Below are 17,295 nucleotides of genomic sequence, written 5' to 3' on the forward strand. Positions count from 1 at the left end.
CCTTTAGCATCCAAGATCGGATCAAATCACACCATCATGACTCCATAGATAAATTACTACCACTTGATTCTATCAATCAACTTGATCTCATAGATATCATTCATATTCAGAAATTCAAGTAGACATATTAATATTCTTTTTGCACAAGAGGCCACTAAAACAAATTTTTAAGGAACTAGGTGATGATGTGTTTTTTTTATTAGTTCATAAATCAAGCGATGTATTTAAAAACAAGCGAATCACTATATAATTATTCAATATGTTGATAAATGTGGGGCTGTTAGAGAATAACTTATGGGTTTTGTTCATGTAACGGAAACCCTTGTGTTATCTCTCAAATCTGATCTTGAAGATAATTTATTTGTCTAATATGCATAATGCATTCAATTTGGCTAAGGTTAGCATATATGTTTATTCTCGACGCGTAGAAGATTATCTTCAAATTCAGATCGGCAGTATTATAGAAATTATTTATTATACGTAATGGTTTCAGAACTGGATGTTAGATATAGGTCAGATTATTCTACTTGAGTTTTTTTATTGCTATGAGAGTAAGATTCTTTTGATTGTTTTTAATTCATTCCACAACAATTCTATTAGGTTACTTTTACAACAAAACAGTTAATGCTTTATTAAATTTGTTTAATAATGTTCGTATTTGAAATTAAGAATGTTCATTTGACATAATTAATATCTATGGTTATAATTTCCATGATGCTAGAATTAATGAATGATGCAACTCAAAACCAAAATTTGGATCAGTACACCCTCTTGAACATTCATTAAAGTTAAAACCATTACAAAACAAGAAAAACTAAAACTGTTATTTGATCAGAATATTCAGCTTTTGCTTGCCCTTGGATCTTTCACACGTTAGTCATTCCACATTGTAAACACGCTAGGATTCGACTCTTGTACCGATGAATCACCAGACCATCCTGCATAGTTCTCTGTTGGCAAATTATCATAATCAACCTTAACCATGGCTAGTTCATCCGCGGTACTCCCGGACTGTCCCATAAAATTACCTAAATACCCTCCACCGCTATAGCTCCCACTCGAGCTACCACCATTGTTGTTGGTAGCGCCGTCCATCAAAGAAGATGAAGATCCACCTACACCCATGTTCATCAACCCATGAAACAAAACCGGGTTGTTTTGAAGATAACTATTGTAGTATTGAGGTGTTTGATTTGATGGTTGGTGAGAACCATGCATGTTATAAGGGTGATGATGATGGGATGGAAGGTAATTTTGGTGAAACTGAGAGTCTTGATTGGAATAATGAGAGATTTCAGGGTTATGTAAAGTTAGCAAAGGTTGTGGTGATTGTGTCTCAAATGGTTGTTGTAAAAGAGGGTAAGCTTGTAACACACCACCAGCGGCAGGCGAGGTTCCAAATGGAAAACCCGAGCCATGCACAATCATTTCTTCTCGTTTCCTTGAAGACTCGATCGCTTGCGCCTCTTTCAAGCGTTTTGCGGCTCCTCCACCAATGGGAAGAGTGTTACTCTCAAGTATGCTTTTAACATCATAACGATTCATATCAAAATTTGTGACCGCACTTAGTCCTCGAAATTTTATAGCCGCAATGTCATATGCTTCGGCCGCTTCTTCTTCAGTGCCTGCATGATTTCTTTAGTTATAATATGTATACTCTTGAAACAAACATATATGTTTAAAAAAACATAAATACAAGATTTTAAAATGTTACACATTGTTTTAAAACATGAAAGAAATAAATGCAATAAAACAATGAACGTGTAATGTGGGCCAAATCCCAAAATTTAATTGTGTGTTTTTTAAGAAGTTAAGAAAAGCAAGAGACTATATATGTAGGTGCATGCATTCACATAGGTTTTTGAAAAGAATTTAAGATAGATGAATGAACACAAGATCTGATTATTGATGAAACAATAAACATGGTACATACTGAAAGTTCCCAAGTAGAGATCTTTGTTGCCTGCAACTCTTCCTATTCTTGCTTGCCATCTTCCATGCTGATGATGTCTGATCATGTGATTTAAAACCTCGTATGAGAGAGACAGCGAGATAATAATATAAAGAGAGATTGATTAGGGTTTTTAGTACCTGGTTACACCGCGATACATCGATGCACCGCGAGAAAATCCACTACTCTTCCTGTAAAAAATCAATCTGTGATTAACTATAAACTAAAAAATGATTAGATAATACACATTAAATAGGTTGCTAAGTTGCTAACCTTCGAATGGATGCAACAAGTTCTTGTCTGGTCATGTGTTTCATGTCGTCGATTTCCTTTTCATAGTTAGTAATCTGTAACATGTACATGAAATAACTCGGTTATTTGTGATTCACTTAAGATATAAACACATACATATAGCTGCATGTACTAATAATAAGAAGTAACAATGGCTAGAGACATACAGGAAAATTGGTGGTGGTAGAAGTTCCCCAGTATTTTAGTGCAGCCATATCATAAGCCCTAGCTGCTTTCTCTTCTTTGTCATATCCACCTAGACACCAAAAAAATAATGTTAAAAAATGTTTCAACTTTAAGGTGTAAGCTGATCTTAGCTTTCTTGACTGAAGATCATTATAAAGGTGAAAAAAACTAGACGCGGCGATATGAAACACAACTTACCGAGATAAACTGCATCGTTGGAAAAGCCGAGCAAAGGTATTGCGAAAGAAGAAACAACAAAAGAAGTTAGTAATTATAAAAAATATATAACAAGGTGAAAAAAGATATAAAAAGATATTAAGAATAGCATGATCGCTAAAAAAATCCAAAAACATAGACCAAAGTCACTACTAAACAAATGAGTATCAGCACCGTAACAAAAACTAATAAAAGTATTTACCTTGACGTCCTTTTCTTGATTGCCCTTCTCTTCTACAACTATTGTCCCACAAATGAGCTTCATATCTTTCCGTCCATCTATGCCTGCATTTCGATAATTCATATAGCAAAAACTATTGTTATAAAAGTTTTTGAAAATATATGTAACTAATAATAATAATAATAATAATATCTACAAATGTTATAAAACAAACCTAGCAACACCACGATAGATTGAAGTTCTTTGACCAAAAGTATCCAAAGTCCTTCTAGGGTTAGCTTCAACAATGCTTGTAGTACTATTGGTATTATCATTGCTAGTGTTATCACCACCGGTGCTTGTTTCACAAGTTGAACGTTTTCCACTGCCCATAGACAATGTCAAAGACTGCAAAGTGCTTGAATTCTCTGGTAGTTCATAGCTTGTAGGTGTGGCGGTTAAAGTGTTTTGAACTTGTGGCAACAAACTGTTGTTTGTGAAGAGATAATCTGTGTCGGTACCCGCAGCCTGCATATCGTTATACGTCACAAGATCTGAAGAGTTGTCTGACTTGCTCACACCCAAAAAATCAGCCACTTTAGGGACTTGATCATTGCTACCTTGTGCACCAATAACATTATTATCTAGAAATATTATTATATATATATACAAGGATAATTAATTATATACCTTGGTTAGGGAAAGGGGTGTTGTCTATGTTATCATGAACAAGACCTAGTGAAAAACTGTGAGACTGAGCTGTGTGAAGATGAGGTGGTAAAGATGAATGAGTTGGAGAAAGAGGAAATGAAAGCCAGTTGTTTGAATTCATGTCTTCTTCTTTGCAGTTGAAAGCAAATAATGATGATAATAATATGTGAACACCTGCAGAAACCTAATAACAAAAGTTTTAACAAAGCATAAAAGGAAGTGATAATTAGCTAGTGATCAATGGAAGGATATAAATATTACCCTAAAGCAGTATACTTAGAGAGAATTTGAGGGTGAAGAAAGATATAGGGTTTTAAAAAACAAGAGAAGAGAAGAGGAAAAGAAAGAATTTAATAGAAAGATGGAAGTATTTAATAAATACTCCTTTATCTTTCTATTCTATCTCTCTTTTGATTCATAGAAGCCCTTCTGCAATGTTAATTTTAAGTAGTCAGACTCCTGCATCTTACACACAAATTGTTTTATATGATTTGGATATTTTTTTTAATATTTAATTACGTTATTAATTCTAGAATGCAATTTAAAAAGTATGTTTTTATAATAAGTGCAACAAGGCACGAGCGCCTTTATAATAGTATAAGAAGTTCAACTTGTCAAATTCTTCTTGTGTAATAATAATAATAATTCATCTATTCTAATAAAGTAAAATAATTATAAATATGTATCGGTTTATGGTTAATCCTAACAATTTCTTTCCTTCAAAACTAATATAAGAATGTTGTATGTGAAGCATGTCATGCAAAATTATGCTTAAATGAATCAAAACATTCACAAAATTGAACGGATTAACCTGTCATATATTTTTATTTGTTTTAGTCAATTGGCACAGTCGAGAAGCCCTCAAAGTATTATTAATGAGAAGTATTCTCCGAAATTGGTCCATAACCAAACTTCTTTCAATTTTACAGTTATGATACTAAGAATAAAATTTTAACATATGAAGTGTTTTTGGTATGTTTTTACACGTGCATTATTTTGCTTTATTAAGTTAATTTTTTTATTGGAATAATCATTTTGTGATATAAATAAAATCAATTTATATATAATAATACAACCATAGATGCAATACATTTTTCTATATAAATTATGTATTGCTTTATTTTTAACTTAATTATTTAGATAATCTCGTTTGTTACACGGACACTAAAACTAGTAATAATAATAATAATAATAATAATAATATAACAATAACAACAATTATAACAGTAATAATAATAAGGAATATTGGTTTAAAATCATTCTAACTATGCCATATTGGTAATATCAGTCACAACTTTGTACTTATCTACTGACAGTCTCAACTATTAGTGTATTTGTCTTTAACGGGCCACAACTAATGGATTACTATCTCAGTTAGTCCATTACTGAGTTGGCATGCATACGTGACAAAAAAGATCTACGTGGTATTTGATATCAAGTAGGCTACCTACTAAATACAAACTTAGCATCATCTTCGTCAGACCCATTCTTGCAACCCACCAACAGCCCACCACCCCTGCAACCATCGCCGGAACACACGTCAACAACCATGTCCATTCCTTACAACCACCACCGGAACCCACAACCCCCACCATTATCTTATTCGTCAGCCACTGACGATGGAGATCCAAACAAAAATTGTCAGCAACCACCACCTGCAACTTTTGCTCGGCTTATTTACCTGCAACTCCCGCTAGATCTCTGTACTGCCGCCATGTTGGCACTTTATCGCCAGCTCCTCGTTTACAACCGTCGCCGGAAACACCACCCTCTCCTATCCCTTCAACTAAATCTCAGGAATTAGACTAAAATTGGTCGCTTCTCACTATTCTATTCAAAGATCACGAAGAAAGCGACAATTAGATCCAAATTAGTTTGAAAAAAACCTGTTACGAGTTAGGGTTAAAAGAGGGTAAATGGTTGTCGGTCTTGAACGAGACACGATGTAGGCCCTAAATTAGTGTGCAAATGTATGATTTGGGAGTTGATTTGATGATTATTGTAAGTTGATAATGATTTGATGAAGATGATGATAAGTTTGTGTTTGGTAGTGGGTCCAACAAGGCAGCCTACTCAGCATCAGATGCCATGTAATGTTGCCCTGTAGATTTTTTTTGACAACTAGACGTGCCACCTAAGCATTAGACTAACGGAGTTAGTTATCCGTTAGTCGCGGCCCGTTAAAAACAAATACACCAATAATTTGGACTGTCAGCAGTCAAATGTAAAATTGGGATTGATATTTACCAATAGGTACAAGTTGTGATTATTTAAAACCAATATTCCTAATAATAATAAAAATAGTAATAAGTCAAGTTCTATTTTTAAAATTGAATGCAAACTGAAAACCTAATGTTCGATAACAATCTATATTAATAACAAATCTAATTGCAAATGGTTGATAAGGGCAATCATGCTTTAACTGGAAGCTAACTACGTACTTATATCCTTAACTTTCATTCATGTCGTTTCAATAAAATTTAAAAATCAAGTCAATTGCTTCTTAGGTACAAATGAAGTTACTTCCGGTGTTAGATTAACATGTTGTCAATGGAAGTAAAAATTATGACTACCATCAATGATTGTTAGTATGAATTATCATCGACTAACGAGTAAGAACTTGAATTGCAAAATCCAACTTGCCTAGTAATAATAAGCAAAAAAACAAACTTATGTGAGGTATGTTTATAAATTAGACTCAAAGCTCGTAACATAACTTTTATAAAAACTTAAATAGTATCATTGAAAGTAAATAGAAGATATTTTGTGATAAAAGATCAACTTCACATATAAATAAATTTATAAGAAATTCTTTAGATATCTTTTCTCACCTCTCTCACACTCTATTCTAATCCAACTTGAGTTGTATTGGAACTCACTAAACACCTCGTACTTGCAAAAAATTGACACCCCAAAGTCCAGCATTCCCACACTATCTAAATCATCTTATTGGACTATATGTTTATGTATATAAGTTTATGAATTATTATTATTATAATTATTAAATTAGATACTAGTAATCTAGGATTTTCTTTATTAATCAATTAATATAAAATAAAATTAAAATTAGTATATGGAGGGAGGATGTTGATCCCCGTGCAGTGTTGCAGGTGTTCTAAATTTAAGATTTGAGTAGCAGAAGTAATTGAGTAAAATCTACGATATTTAGTTCTACCAAAAGTTTTAAAATGAAGATAAAAAAAAAAGATTTGTTTTATGGATCGAAAATTAAATAAAAATTAATTAAAAGAGGAGAGAGAGAGAGATTGAGAAAACCAAGTAGAAATCTGTTGACCAGATAATTGGAAACGCACTCGTCAAAAAAGTAAATTAAGAAACTACAAAAAATAATAACTTTGTTGGGTTATAGTAATTAGTTCCTACTTAGCCTCTTTAATATAATTTAATAATTTTATTAAATTGCTGCCTTCTGTCTTCCACTTACTGGTTTGATCAGTCAAAGTAAATTCTTTTGAGTTTTCACAGTCTTTTTTGTTTTTACTTTTTATTGCAAATTCAGTATATATATAAGAAAACATGAATAAATATTATTCATATGTTCAACGTTTGTTCTTTTCAAAAACCATGCAGAAGGACAAATGATTTAATTTTTATAAGAATAAAGATTGAAAAGTTCCATTAAGAACATTAAGAATAAGAGGCCGGACTTAGCAATTACATATTAATCTATCATTAATTGCTCAGTGAAGGTAGGATCCATCACGAATCTTCTAGTGAAAATTTATAAGAAAATTCGACGTGGCGTTACTACACCGGAACATAACCTATACTACATCTTTAGTAGTGCCACCTTGGTGAAAATTATGGTTATATTACGCTTGAATTTTTACTGGATACATTTCTTTGTTTATTTATCATAAAACAAATCATCGCCCATTAAAAATCTTCTCAATACCACACTCGAGCAAAAAGAATAAACATTATATAGTTCTATCTCATCATAGTTGCTTAAGTTTTTCTTTAAATTTTTTTGTTAAATTGTAATAGTTCAATGTAACCACACCATAATATTGTCAGCTTTAGTCAGGACAAACCATCATCGCCTTACATATTTAAATGAATCATGAGGATGAAGGTTCAAGCCCCTTATAAAGAAGCCTTCCTTCCCCTTCATAGCCGATTTGGTATCACTACAAATTTCCACCCTCATAAGGGTTCAATGTCCTTACGGGACTTGGCATCACCGGTCCAGCCCTGGCTTTGATACCATTTGTAACATCTCCTCGTAATCACATTATGGTATTGTCTGCTTTGACCATGAGGAACCACTAGGCCTCATAGATTTTTGACACGTGTGATGTTGGTGAATTTATTAAGCCCCTTATTAGGAAGCGTGAGTTCTCCTACACAACTGATGTGGGATCACTATAGGTATCCACGCCAATAAGGTCTATCGTCCTCTCTTGGGACCTGGCACCGCCAGTCCGACTAGTGTAACTATATCATGATATTATCCGTTTTGACTAAGACAAACCGTCACAATCACCTCAGAGATTTAAAACATGTCATCTTATCCTTCTTCACAATAAATATTGAATCATTGTGTAATTTTAGTCTAAATTTTATAGTAAACGTTATACTTTGTTCAAGTTCTAGCTAACTTCTTGTTAGTTGCTTTATTTTTAAAGGGATATTGGAGCTTTAGTAATTTCAACTTTCCCTTTGACTGAATTAATCTCAACTTAGAAAATATTTATAGATAGACTAAATTTTGAACGTATTTTCTTTCAGCAATCCTATACTAAGTGTAAAGTAACCCCGTTAGCTTTTCGATGACATGGAAAATAGTATGGATTGCTAATGGATAATACGTTGAAAGTTGTGGCTGTCTGTAAATATTTCAGTAGTTAGGCCAGGGTTAATCCTGACTAATAGGTAAAAGTTAAGATTATTAAAATACAGTAACCCTTTTATAAATAATGTATATATTCCCTTAAAAAAAATAGTATTTATCGTTAAGAACAAAATTGTGTTAATGTTTTATACTATTGTATATAAGCTGTTTTTTTTAATGATTTAAAATGTACAAGCCAAATTTTTGTTTGATCAGTGGGCTAGTCTAAGCAGGCTATCTATCCTCTAGATAGCCTATATCTTGTTGACAGTTGCATTACCCAACACAAACTGCCTAAAACATGTGAATATCGAATTCCACTATACGGGATCAAGTAGCCGATGTTTGATTGTTTCTTCGACATCTAGCTAGGTTCCTAAAATTATTACAATCTAGCTAGCCCATTAAAACATTATCACTTTGATCAAGGACAAACCTAAATTCACACCACACATGATTAATCATGGGTTAGGCTAAATGTACCCCCCTGGGTGCTTGTCATACCCCCCTTGGAAAAACTAACTTTCATATTAACCCTTGAAATCATATAATTACCAAATTAGCACAAAAGTAAGGATTTAATATTATTTCTTTTTAAAAGTTGCGTTTTCTTTTTATGATTTCGAGTTTAGGGTTTTGGGTTTCGGTTTTAGGGTTCGGGTTTAGGGTTCGGTTTCGGGTTTAGGGTTTAGGGTTCTGTTTCGGGTTTAGGGTTTAGGGTTCGGTTTTGGGTTTAGGGTTTAGGTTCGGTTTCGGGTTTAGGGTTTAGGTTCGGTTTCAGGTTTAGGGTTTAGGGTTTTTGGTTTATTTTGTAAAAGATAAAGTGGTAAAATAAGGATATTATAAATATATATACTATTAAAATTTAAAAAAGATATTATAAATATTTATAATATTAATATTAAAAAAATAAATTAATAGTAATACTGATAGTTTTTAATTTGATATATTTAGTGAAGGTTATCAAATGAAAGTAATGTTGTAGGGACTGATATGTATATAAATGATGTTAAGAGCTAATTATAATTTATGTAATAAGTTCAGGGGGGGTATATTTAGTAAAAATTGAGTAAGGGGGGTATGTTTAGCAGCACTCTTAATCATTTTGTTTATTGTTCTATATTCATTTGTTTTGTATTTAGACCATTCGTAGTGGTATCGTTGTGTATGCAAAAACGCCCCCCCCCCCCCCCCCAAGTTGTGAGGTTAGTTTTGAAATGGGTCGTTGTGTACACAACAGTGGTTGGTGAAAGAGAAGGAAGAAAAACGTAATTATTTGAAGGGGTTTTGAGACTTTTTACCACTGCACTTCGTTTTGAAATACTTCTAATTATTTACTGGGACCGGGACCTCACGTGTCGCACAACACCCCTATGTGCTTAGTTACCACTACACATGGTCTTGGGGATGATGCACCGGTTGGTACAACAGAAGAATTGCGTGTGGGCGGGTTAGCCAGAGGACCCTAAAGGCTTGTTCGAAGCCAAAAGTCAATGATTGATCTAGAAAAATGAAGGGTATCTCAAGACCCACTGTGTGGTTGGAACCACCTCATACTCTCATAGTTCATATTAATTAGGAATAAGCATGGTAGGTACTGCAATGATATGATTTATTTGGGGTATGCAATAGATGTTCGTGTAAGTAAAAAGAATTTGCTTATAATTTAATGTTGTATATGTATAAAGAAGATTGAATACATGCTCAATTTGTGATTTTGAGCACCTTGAAACCTCCGGGGTTCTTAGGATTGACGCCCATAAATCATGAAGGGTTCCAAAGGGGTATCACCCCATTGGCAGGGTAGGAGAGAAATGCCCTGACGGGGCACAAGAGCCCCCACCCCCCCACACACACACACACACCCACCCACACCCCCCACCCTAGGGTCCAAGGGACAACATACCTATCTGATAGTCAATAGTAATGATGATTCATTGTGCGCTAGATTTGCATGGATGATAAGAGAAGTAATCAAAGAAGTAAGTATCAATGACAAATTGATGATATATATAAATATCAACAACTAATGGTTCCCATTGATGTAAATGTTAAACGCTGGCGGTTATAACCAGCTTCAGTTTCATTTTTCATGAAAAGTTGCAAAGTTTCACCCAACAATTGTAATTGTTCAACTGTTTCAAAACTATTATCGTCTAGTCAGATTAATACAACATATTTCATACTTTATTTTCACATAGAAAAATATCTTGTTCTTGGAGAAACACATTCCACCTTATCTGATTATTAATTTCATTTAACCATGAAATATTTTAATCTAAAAGTGAACTCTATAAACAATATAGAAAGCAATCAAGGAAACTACGAAATCCAGATGCTACAAAACAAACATTCTAAACCTTCAAAGGATGGTGCAAACGACAAACATTTAATTTCCCTCTAGCAGAGATCTTCGGTTTGAATATTGTTTTCACTGGTTTCCTACTTCTAGTCATTATAACCTCTTAAAAGCCATACATGCGCAACAAAACGGTAATTTATATAATCCTTTAGTTAGCAGGGTACATACCATTGGCATTGCGACCTGACAAGACATCTTGCATTGCTTTCTCCTTAATTCAAAGATTCTACCCAGAGAACCCCCTTTTGAGATTTTGGTACCTTGCGCATGTAACTGGATTATATTCTTGTTTTCATTTTAAAACACGGCTTACAGGTTAAAATTCATACAAGTCAAAATCGTATTTATTATTGGACAAAGTTGTAATAAAAATTTATGTTTCTTGACTCTTATGGATTTATCCACAAGAGTCAAGAAGCATAAATAATTTATTACAACTTTGTCCAATAATAAATACATTAATTCCCCACAAACAAATTGTGTTCTATATACAACTTATTATGTTTTATAAGTTTGGCATTATTGATGCATAAAGTAAGAAACACAGAGAATCTGTAAAGGTAATAAAACTAAAAATGATGAATAATTAAAGATTTTAAAGGCGATTTATGTACTGCTTCATGACATTGTTAATGAATTTAATCACACGTTTACTGTCAAAGTTGATTGTAGAGATATGTGAATATTGTCAGAAATACTTATATAAAAATACATAACATTAATAAAAAAATAAGATGGTTGACTGAAGTGCTCCAAAACAAGGAGGCAAGGACCCACGTCTCTCGCCACCTTTTCCAACCTTTTAAAACTGGTAACATTAGATTATGCATTTGTGCATTCGTGTGTGTGTTTTTAATAGTGTAGATGTAGGTGAAGAATCGGCTCAAGAAACACTGACCAAAAAATGAAGAATAAATGGGATTATTAATTATAAATAATTACCAAAAAAAGAAGAATGAAAAACAATCAGTTCATGTGTGAAACTGACTAAATATTAACTGCTGTGATCAACTGTGTCAGTGAGTCAGGATGAAGATTCTTGTTTTGTTTGGGAAAGGTGGTGGGGATTTACCACCGGCCATTAATATTAGAGTTTCTAAAAGTAATTAATTAATAATTCCATTTTTAATTATTAAGATTTAAAAGATGGCCTATGTATGTATATATGTAGTAGGAATCAACGTTTCAGGATTTGTGGCAACATTCGACGGAATGTAACTGCTCCATAATATCAGCCAAGCTTGAATTAATCTATATAATTCATGTAGAAATGTTATATGCAACCAGGAGACCAATGATGCTGTTAAAGTAATATTGAATCATATGGCAAATTTAATATCATATTAATACTTTTATTCCTTAAAATCTGCTACGTTTAATTTAAGGTATAAGGCAATATATATATATTAATTTTTTTAATTTAGTAAATGCATAGAATGTCTTTCAACAAAGAATCTTTTCTGTAGAAAGAGAGAAATGTTGGGGAAAAAATGTCTAAAAATACCAAAAGATAGTAAACACCATACTAGATGACTAGTAGATCATGTGTCAAAATATCATTTGGCACAATATCATGTATGGGTTGTAACCGTTACAAAATCTGCTAGAAATATTGTGCAAAAAATATCTAATCAGCGGGGCTTGTCCCAATGGCCAGGAACATGATGGATGACCCGGATGTTTCGGGTTCGAATTCTGATTCCGACCGGATTTTACCAGAGCATTAAAACATGTCGTGCCTTCGGACGGGGTGAGCCAACTGGGTTTTACCGGGATCGCCAAGCCAAACTCGGATGCCAGCGTAGATCCCGATCATGACAACATAGTTGGCCTGAGTGAGGTGGCGGGGCGTGGCGTGTTCACGCAGTGAGATAACTTAACTGTAAAAGTCACCTATCGAGTATGTTTGTGACGGTCAAAATCCGCCTAATGTTGTGGCAGATTTTGTGACAATACTATCCATTACAAATTAATCATCAGAGGCCAAAATTTGAACCGGCAATGGGTTGTTTCTAATAGCAAGATTTGTCATAAATTGACTTTAGCGACAAATTTCCAAAATAATTATGTAGGAGAAACTATCCTTGTAAACTTTTTCCAATAAATTTCCACAAAGTTTCCCATAATAAAGAGTTGTTAGAAGTACTACCGCACACTTACATACTTATATAAGCAAATATACATACACTTACACACAGTGCCGTCTTTGAGGCATGGCAGGGTAGTCGACGGCTACAGGCCCGACACCCCGCTAGGCCCAAAAAAAATTTTTTCAAAAAAAAAACTATATGTATTTTTATCAAAAACATGTGTGTAATCAATGTTTCAACACAATTACATAATCACTAGCTTGGTCTAATGGTAAAGGGGTATGACATCTAAACAAAAGGTTGTGGGTTCTAGTCTTATTTGAGACAATTTTAAACTTATTTTTATACAAAAGTTTTTTTACACAACTTAAATCATAATCAAATAAGCCCATTTATATTTAAATTGTTTAAACCCAACAAAATGTTTCTTTTACTTAAGGCAAAAAAAAAGGTCGCCTTTGGCCCATAAATTTTTTCGGCTTTTCGGAGCCGGCCCTGCTTACACATACTTACATGTACATGCATGCATACACACACATACACAATAATAATAATAATATTAGTAAAAGTTAATAACAATAATAATAATAATAATCTAAACACAAACAATAAAAAAGGTGATAAATAAAAACAAAAACAATATTTTCTATTGAAAAGGGGTGAAAACTTCTGTATCGGACAATTAACTGCCTATTATGTATGTCTATGCCAATGCTGATTGGGACAATTGCGCCCCAAAATGATCATCGTTCTACCACCGGGTACACATTTTTCTTGGACACAATCTTATTAGCTAGATCTAGCACTGAGGCAGGTTACAAAGGCACTTGCCCATATACAAATTAAAGGAGGAACGTTGGATTATGTCCCTATAACATGACCTCCAAATTCTACTAGTTCGTCCTCTCTTCTTGTGGAGTGATAACACTGGTGCAATCTATTTAGCCATCAACCTAGGATTTCACCACATCTAGCACCGAGGCAGAGTACAAGGCGCTTGATTGATCTACACTTCATGCAAGACATGCAGGTCCTCACTCAGCAGCCTGTTGTTCACTATGTACCTACCTCCCACCAGGTTGCTGATTTATTAAATGCATAACTATCCACAACACGATTTACTCTTCTTCGATCCAATTAAGCTTTAAGTTGGAAGTCACGATCAGCTTGTGAGGCATGTTAATTCGCCGGTCTCTATCTTCATGATTATCTTTTTGAACAACGTACTCGGTGGATGCATGGTTTATCGATCATCACGTTAACTATACTGATTTTATATTAATCTCTGATTAGTATATTCCGGTATAGTTTAAATTCGAATATATAATTATTAGTTGTTCTTTCTATTATCGATCGGTTTATCTATTATATATGTAAACACCCTATTACATATTGTTGGGGAATCCTTGTTTATCATATATATTATCTGGATAGTTTTGTTCTAATATATATTTACATAATTTGTACAACTTTATGATCGAAGTTATAAAAACTTTTTAATTAGATATCCATGGTGAGGGATCAATGACTTCCATGGGTCTGCTCTCAGCCATCACTGAAGTCGTCAACTTATGGCTAGGGGGTCTGTGCCCCAAGGTGCTCGCTGAGTTTATTGCTTCAGCCCCCCTTTATTAAAGCCGGATAATGGAATTCGGCCCATTGCTGTGGGGGCTATCTGGCGTAGGTTGGTTTCTAAAGTGGCTATGAAGATGGTTGGGAAGGAAATGACTCAGTATTTAGGGGACTTTTAGTTTGGGGTGGGAACCCCTAATGGGGCAGAGGCGGTGCTTCACAGCGCGAACCGGTTTCTTAACTCCTTTCACGCGGACAGTTCTTTAGCTATGCTTACTGTGGACTTCTCCAACGCCTTCAATATGGTCGACCGCGCAGCCCTTCTCCGGGAGGTTCATCATCATTGCCCGTCTATCTATCTATGGGTCCAGTTCCTTTATGCCCAGCCGGCTAGGTTGTACGTTGGTGATGACTGTATAGGGGCTACTACTGGGGTTCAGCAGGGAGACCCCCTTGGGCCCCTCCTCTTTGCCTTAGCATTACACTATCTTGTTCTCCGGGTACAAAATGACTGTAACCTCCCATTTCATGCTTGGTACTTGGATGATGGGACTATTATTGGTGGTGCCAACGAAGTCGCTAAAGCTCTAGACATTATCAGCTCGGAAGGGCCATCATTGGGGCTGCAACTTAATATTAAGAAAACCGAGGTTTTTTGGCTAGCGTGTAATGGGGTGAAAGTCAAAGATGGGCTCTTCCCTAGTGGGATTGGTAGACCAGAGAGAGGGGTAAAGCTCCTTGGAGGGGCTGTTAGTCGAGATCCCTACTTTATTAAGGTGTTGGCGAGGCGGAGAGCATCTCGTGCGGTTGATCTTATGAAACTCTTACCTTGCCTTAGGGATCCCTCAGAGCGAACTCCTCCTGCTTAGGTCTTGCATGGGGGTTGCTAAGTTGTTTTTTGGGTTACGAACATGCCACCCCCATATGATGGATGATGCGGTATCCTGTTTTGATAAGGGGCTTCGAGACGCCATCGAAGACATAGTTGTATGTGGAGGCCCGTTCTTTGGTGATCTTCAGTGGCGACTTGCATCTTTACCGATGCGCTTAGGGGGTTTAGGCCTTCTTTCGGCTCATGATGTTAGGGTTTACGCTTTTGTAGCGTCGAGGGCTCAGTCTTGGAAGCTACAGAATCACATTTTAAGGAATAGCGGAGTTGTCGACCTGGACTCAGACTACGTGCAGGCCCTGGAACGCCTAAATGGCACTCTCCCAGACTTTGACATTGGCGGTTTTTCTAATATGGACACCGCCCCACCAAAGCCTCAAAAAACTTTGGCGAATGCTCTTTTTGGCAAAATCGTTCAGAGCCTGGAAGAAGTTTTTGGATTGTCCCCCCGACAGAAGGCGGTTATTGAATGCTTACAAGGTCCTCATGCCCAAGATTTTCTGACCGTTATCCCGATTGATGGCTTGTGCCAAAGCATGTCTGCGGTCGAGTATAGGGCCATTCTTAAGTACCGTTTGATTGTCCCAATGTACCCAGAAGACGAAACATGTCCGATCTGCCGTAAGGCTTGCCTAGATAAATTCGGTGAGCATGCGGTTCATTGCAAGGAGATGCCTGGGTTCAAATACCGACATGATTGGGTGCGGGACGTTCTTTGGGACATCTTAAGGCGAGCTGGGATATCAGCTAAAAAGGAAGCCCCCGTAAACTTCCTTACAGACCCCACGGAAGGGAGATCCACTCTACGACCGGCAGATTTGCTCGTCTTTGGTTGGGCCGGGGGAAAACACGCTTGTGTTGACCTCACAGGGGTATCTCCATTAGCTGGTTTGAGGGATAATGGGTTTGTAGCTGAGCAAACAATGAAAATGGCTGAAACGAAGAAGGTGGAGAAACATGCTAAAGCCTGCAAAGAGAACCAACATGTTTTTGTCCCTTTGGCTTTTGATACCTTTGGCTCCTTGGCACCGGAAGCTATCTGTTTCCTAATCAGGGTCCAACGGGTTGTGCATAGCAATGTGTCGACTCCAAAGGGGCAGGGGTATGTCTTTAGCAGGTTAGGGTTTGCAATTCAGAAAGGGGTGGCGGCGCAACTTGTTGCCCGCCTACCTGCTATGTTGATGTAATATTTATGTTTCTATATAATGAAAAAAGATTTTGAAGCATTAGATATCTGTATATATTCATAAGATTGTAGATTATATTTGTGAATGACTATGAAAACAACATAAATATATATTAAAATCCTACCGAACAATTTAACGATGACTCCTAGGGATTCCATCATAAAATTAGCATTTCATAGAATAAATCAGTTGTGACGTAGTGCGTTACAAATATGTCACACAGGCGACACTTAGCAAAAGGCACTATCCAACCAATAATAGAAATTACTGCATGAAGTTTGCTATTTTGTATCAAATTTAGGTATGTTTTTTGTTAGTGAGAAATGTGTCGCAAATGTGTGACAACTTGCAACACATTTTACTGTGTTGCAAATTTCAGTAAAAATTTATGAGGTTTCTATTAGTAGAGATGGTCTCAAACGCTAGAAGTGTCACTTTGAGGATATCATCGATAATATGCGTCATATGTACGTATACCTGTCGCAAAACTAACCATTGAAGAAACTACTTACGACTGATTTTGTCCACCAAATAACAATTTACGATCTATTAACATTAATGGTGCTATCAGTCACGCCTAGTGAAAAGTTAGATAAACAACTTGATACAAATGTAATCTTCGTTTGCCAAACTAAATCTTTTATAGATAGGTTGGAGTAAAGAAAAGAAAGTTTGGCATGCTTGTAGATTAATCAAGTTTTTTTTGGCAATAAAGGGCATTTTTGGTAGAAAATCACACGAAAATCTAGAGGGAAAGTTTGATAGTTTTCCAAGAGGAGGATGGTGGACCATGGAAGGGAACGCGGGGAAGAGCTCGTGTCGCCT

General features: G+C 35.4%; 1 protein-coding gene across 1 annotated transcript; it reads right to left on the reverse strand.

Annotated features, from left to right (window-relative positions):
- Positions 1 to 695: 695 nt before the first annotated feature.
- Positions 696 to 3,377, reverse strand: LOC143620146 (AP2-like ethylene-responsive transcription factor PLT1). Its single transcript, XM_077091897.1, has 6 exons — positions 2,627 to 3,377; positions 2,410 to 2,498; positions 2,225 to 2,298; positions 2,092 to 2,142; positions 1,934 to 2,010; positions 696 to 1,625 (listed from the first exon to the last, which is right to left on the reverse strand). The coding sequence occupies exons 2-6, from the start codon at positions 2,455 to 2,457 to the stop codon at positions 874 to 876; spliced, it is 1,002 nt and encodes a 333-aa protein (XP_076948012.1). The 5' UTR covers positions 2,458 to 2,498; positions 2,627 to 3,377; the 3' UTR covers positions 696 to 873.
- Between the last annotated feature and the right edge of the window lie 13,918 nt (positions 3,378 to 17,295).

The sequence above is a fragment of the Bidens hawaiensis genome, unplaced genomic scaffold, assembly GCF_021521415.1.
Source record: "Bidens hawaiensis isolate Kalapana, Puna unplaced genomic scaffold, B.hawaiensis_p1.1 tig00002553_1, whole genome shotgun sequence".
NCBI classification, from domain to species: domain Eukaryota; kingdom Viridiplantae; phylum Streptophyta; class Magnoliopsida; order Asterales; family Asteraceae; genus Bidens; species Bidens hawaiensis.

Coding starts and splice junctions, on each gene's coding strand:
- LOC143620146 (XM_077091897.1), bottom strand. CDS start 2,457: ATGGCTGCACTAAAATACTGGGGAACTTCTACCACCACCAATTTTCCT. Junction 2,299..2,409: donor CTACCACCACCAATTTTCCT/GTATGTCTCTAG, acceptor TACATGTTACAG/ATTACTAACTATGAAAAGGA. Junction 2,011..2,091: donor ATGTATCGCGGTGTAACCAG/GTACTAAAAACC, acceptor TCACATGATCAG/ACATCATCAGCATGGAAGAT.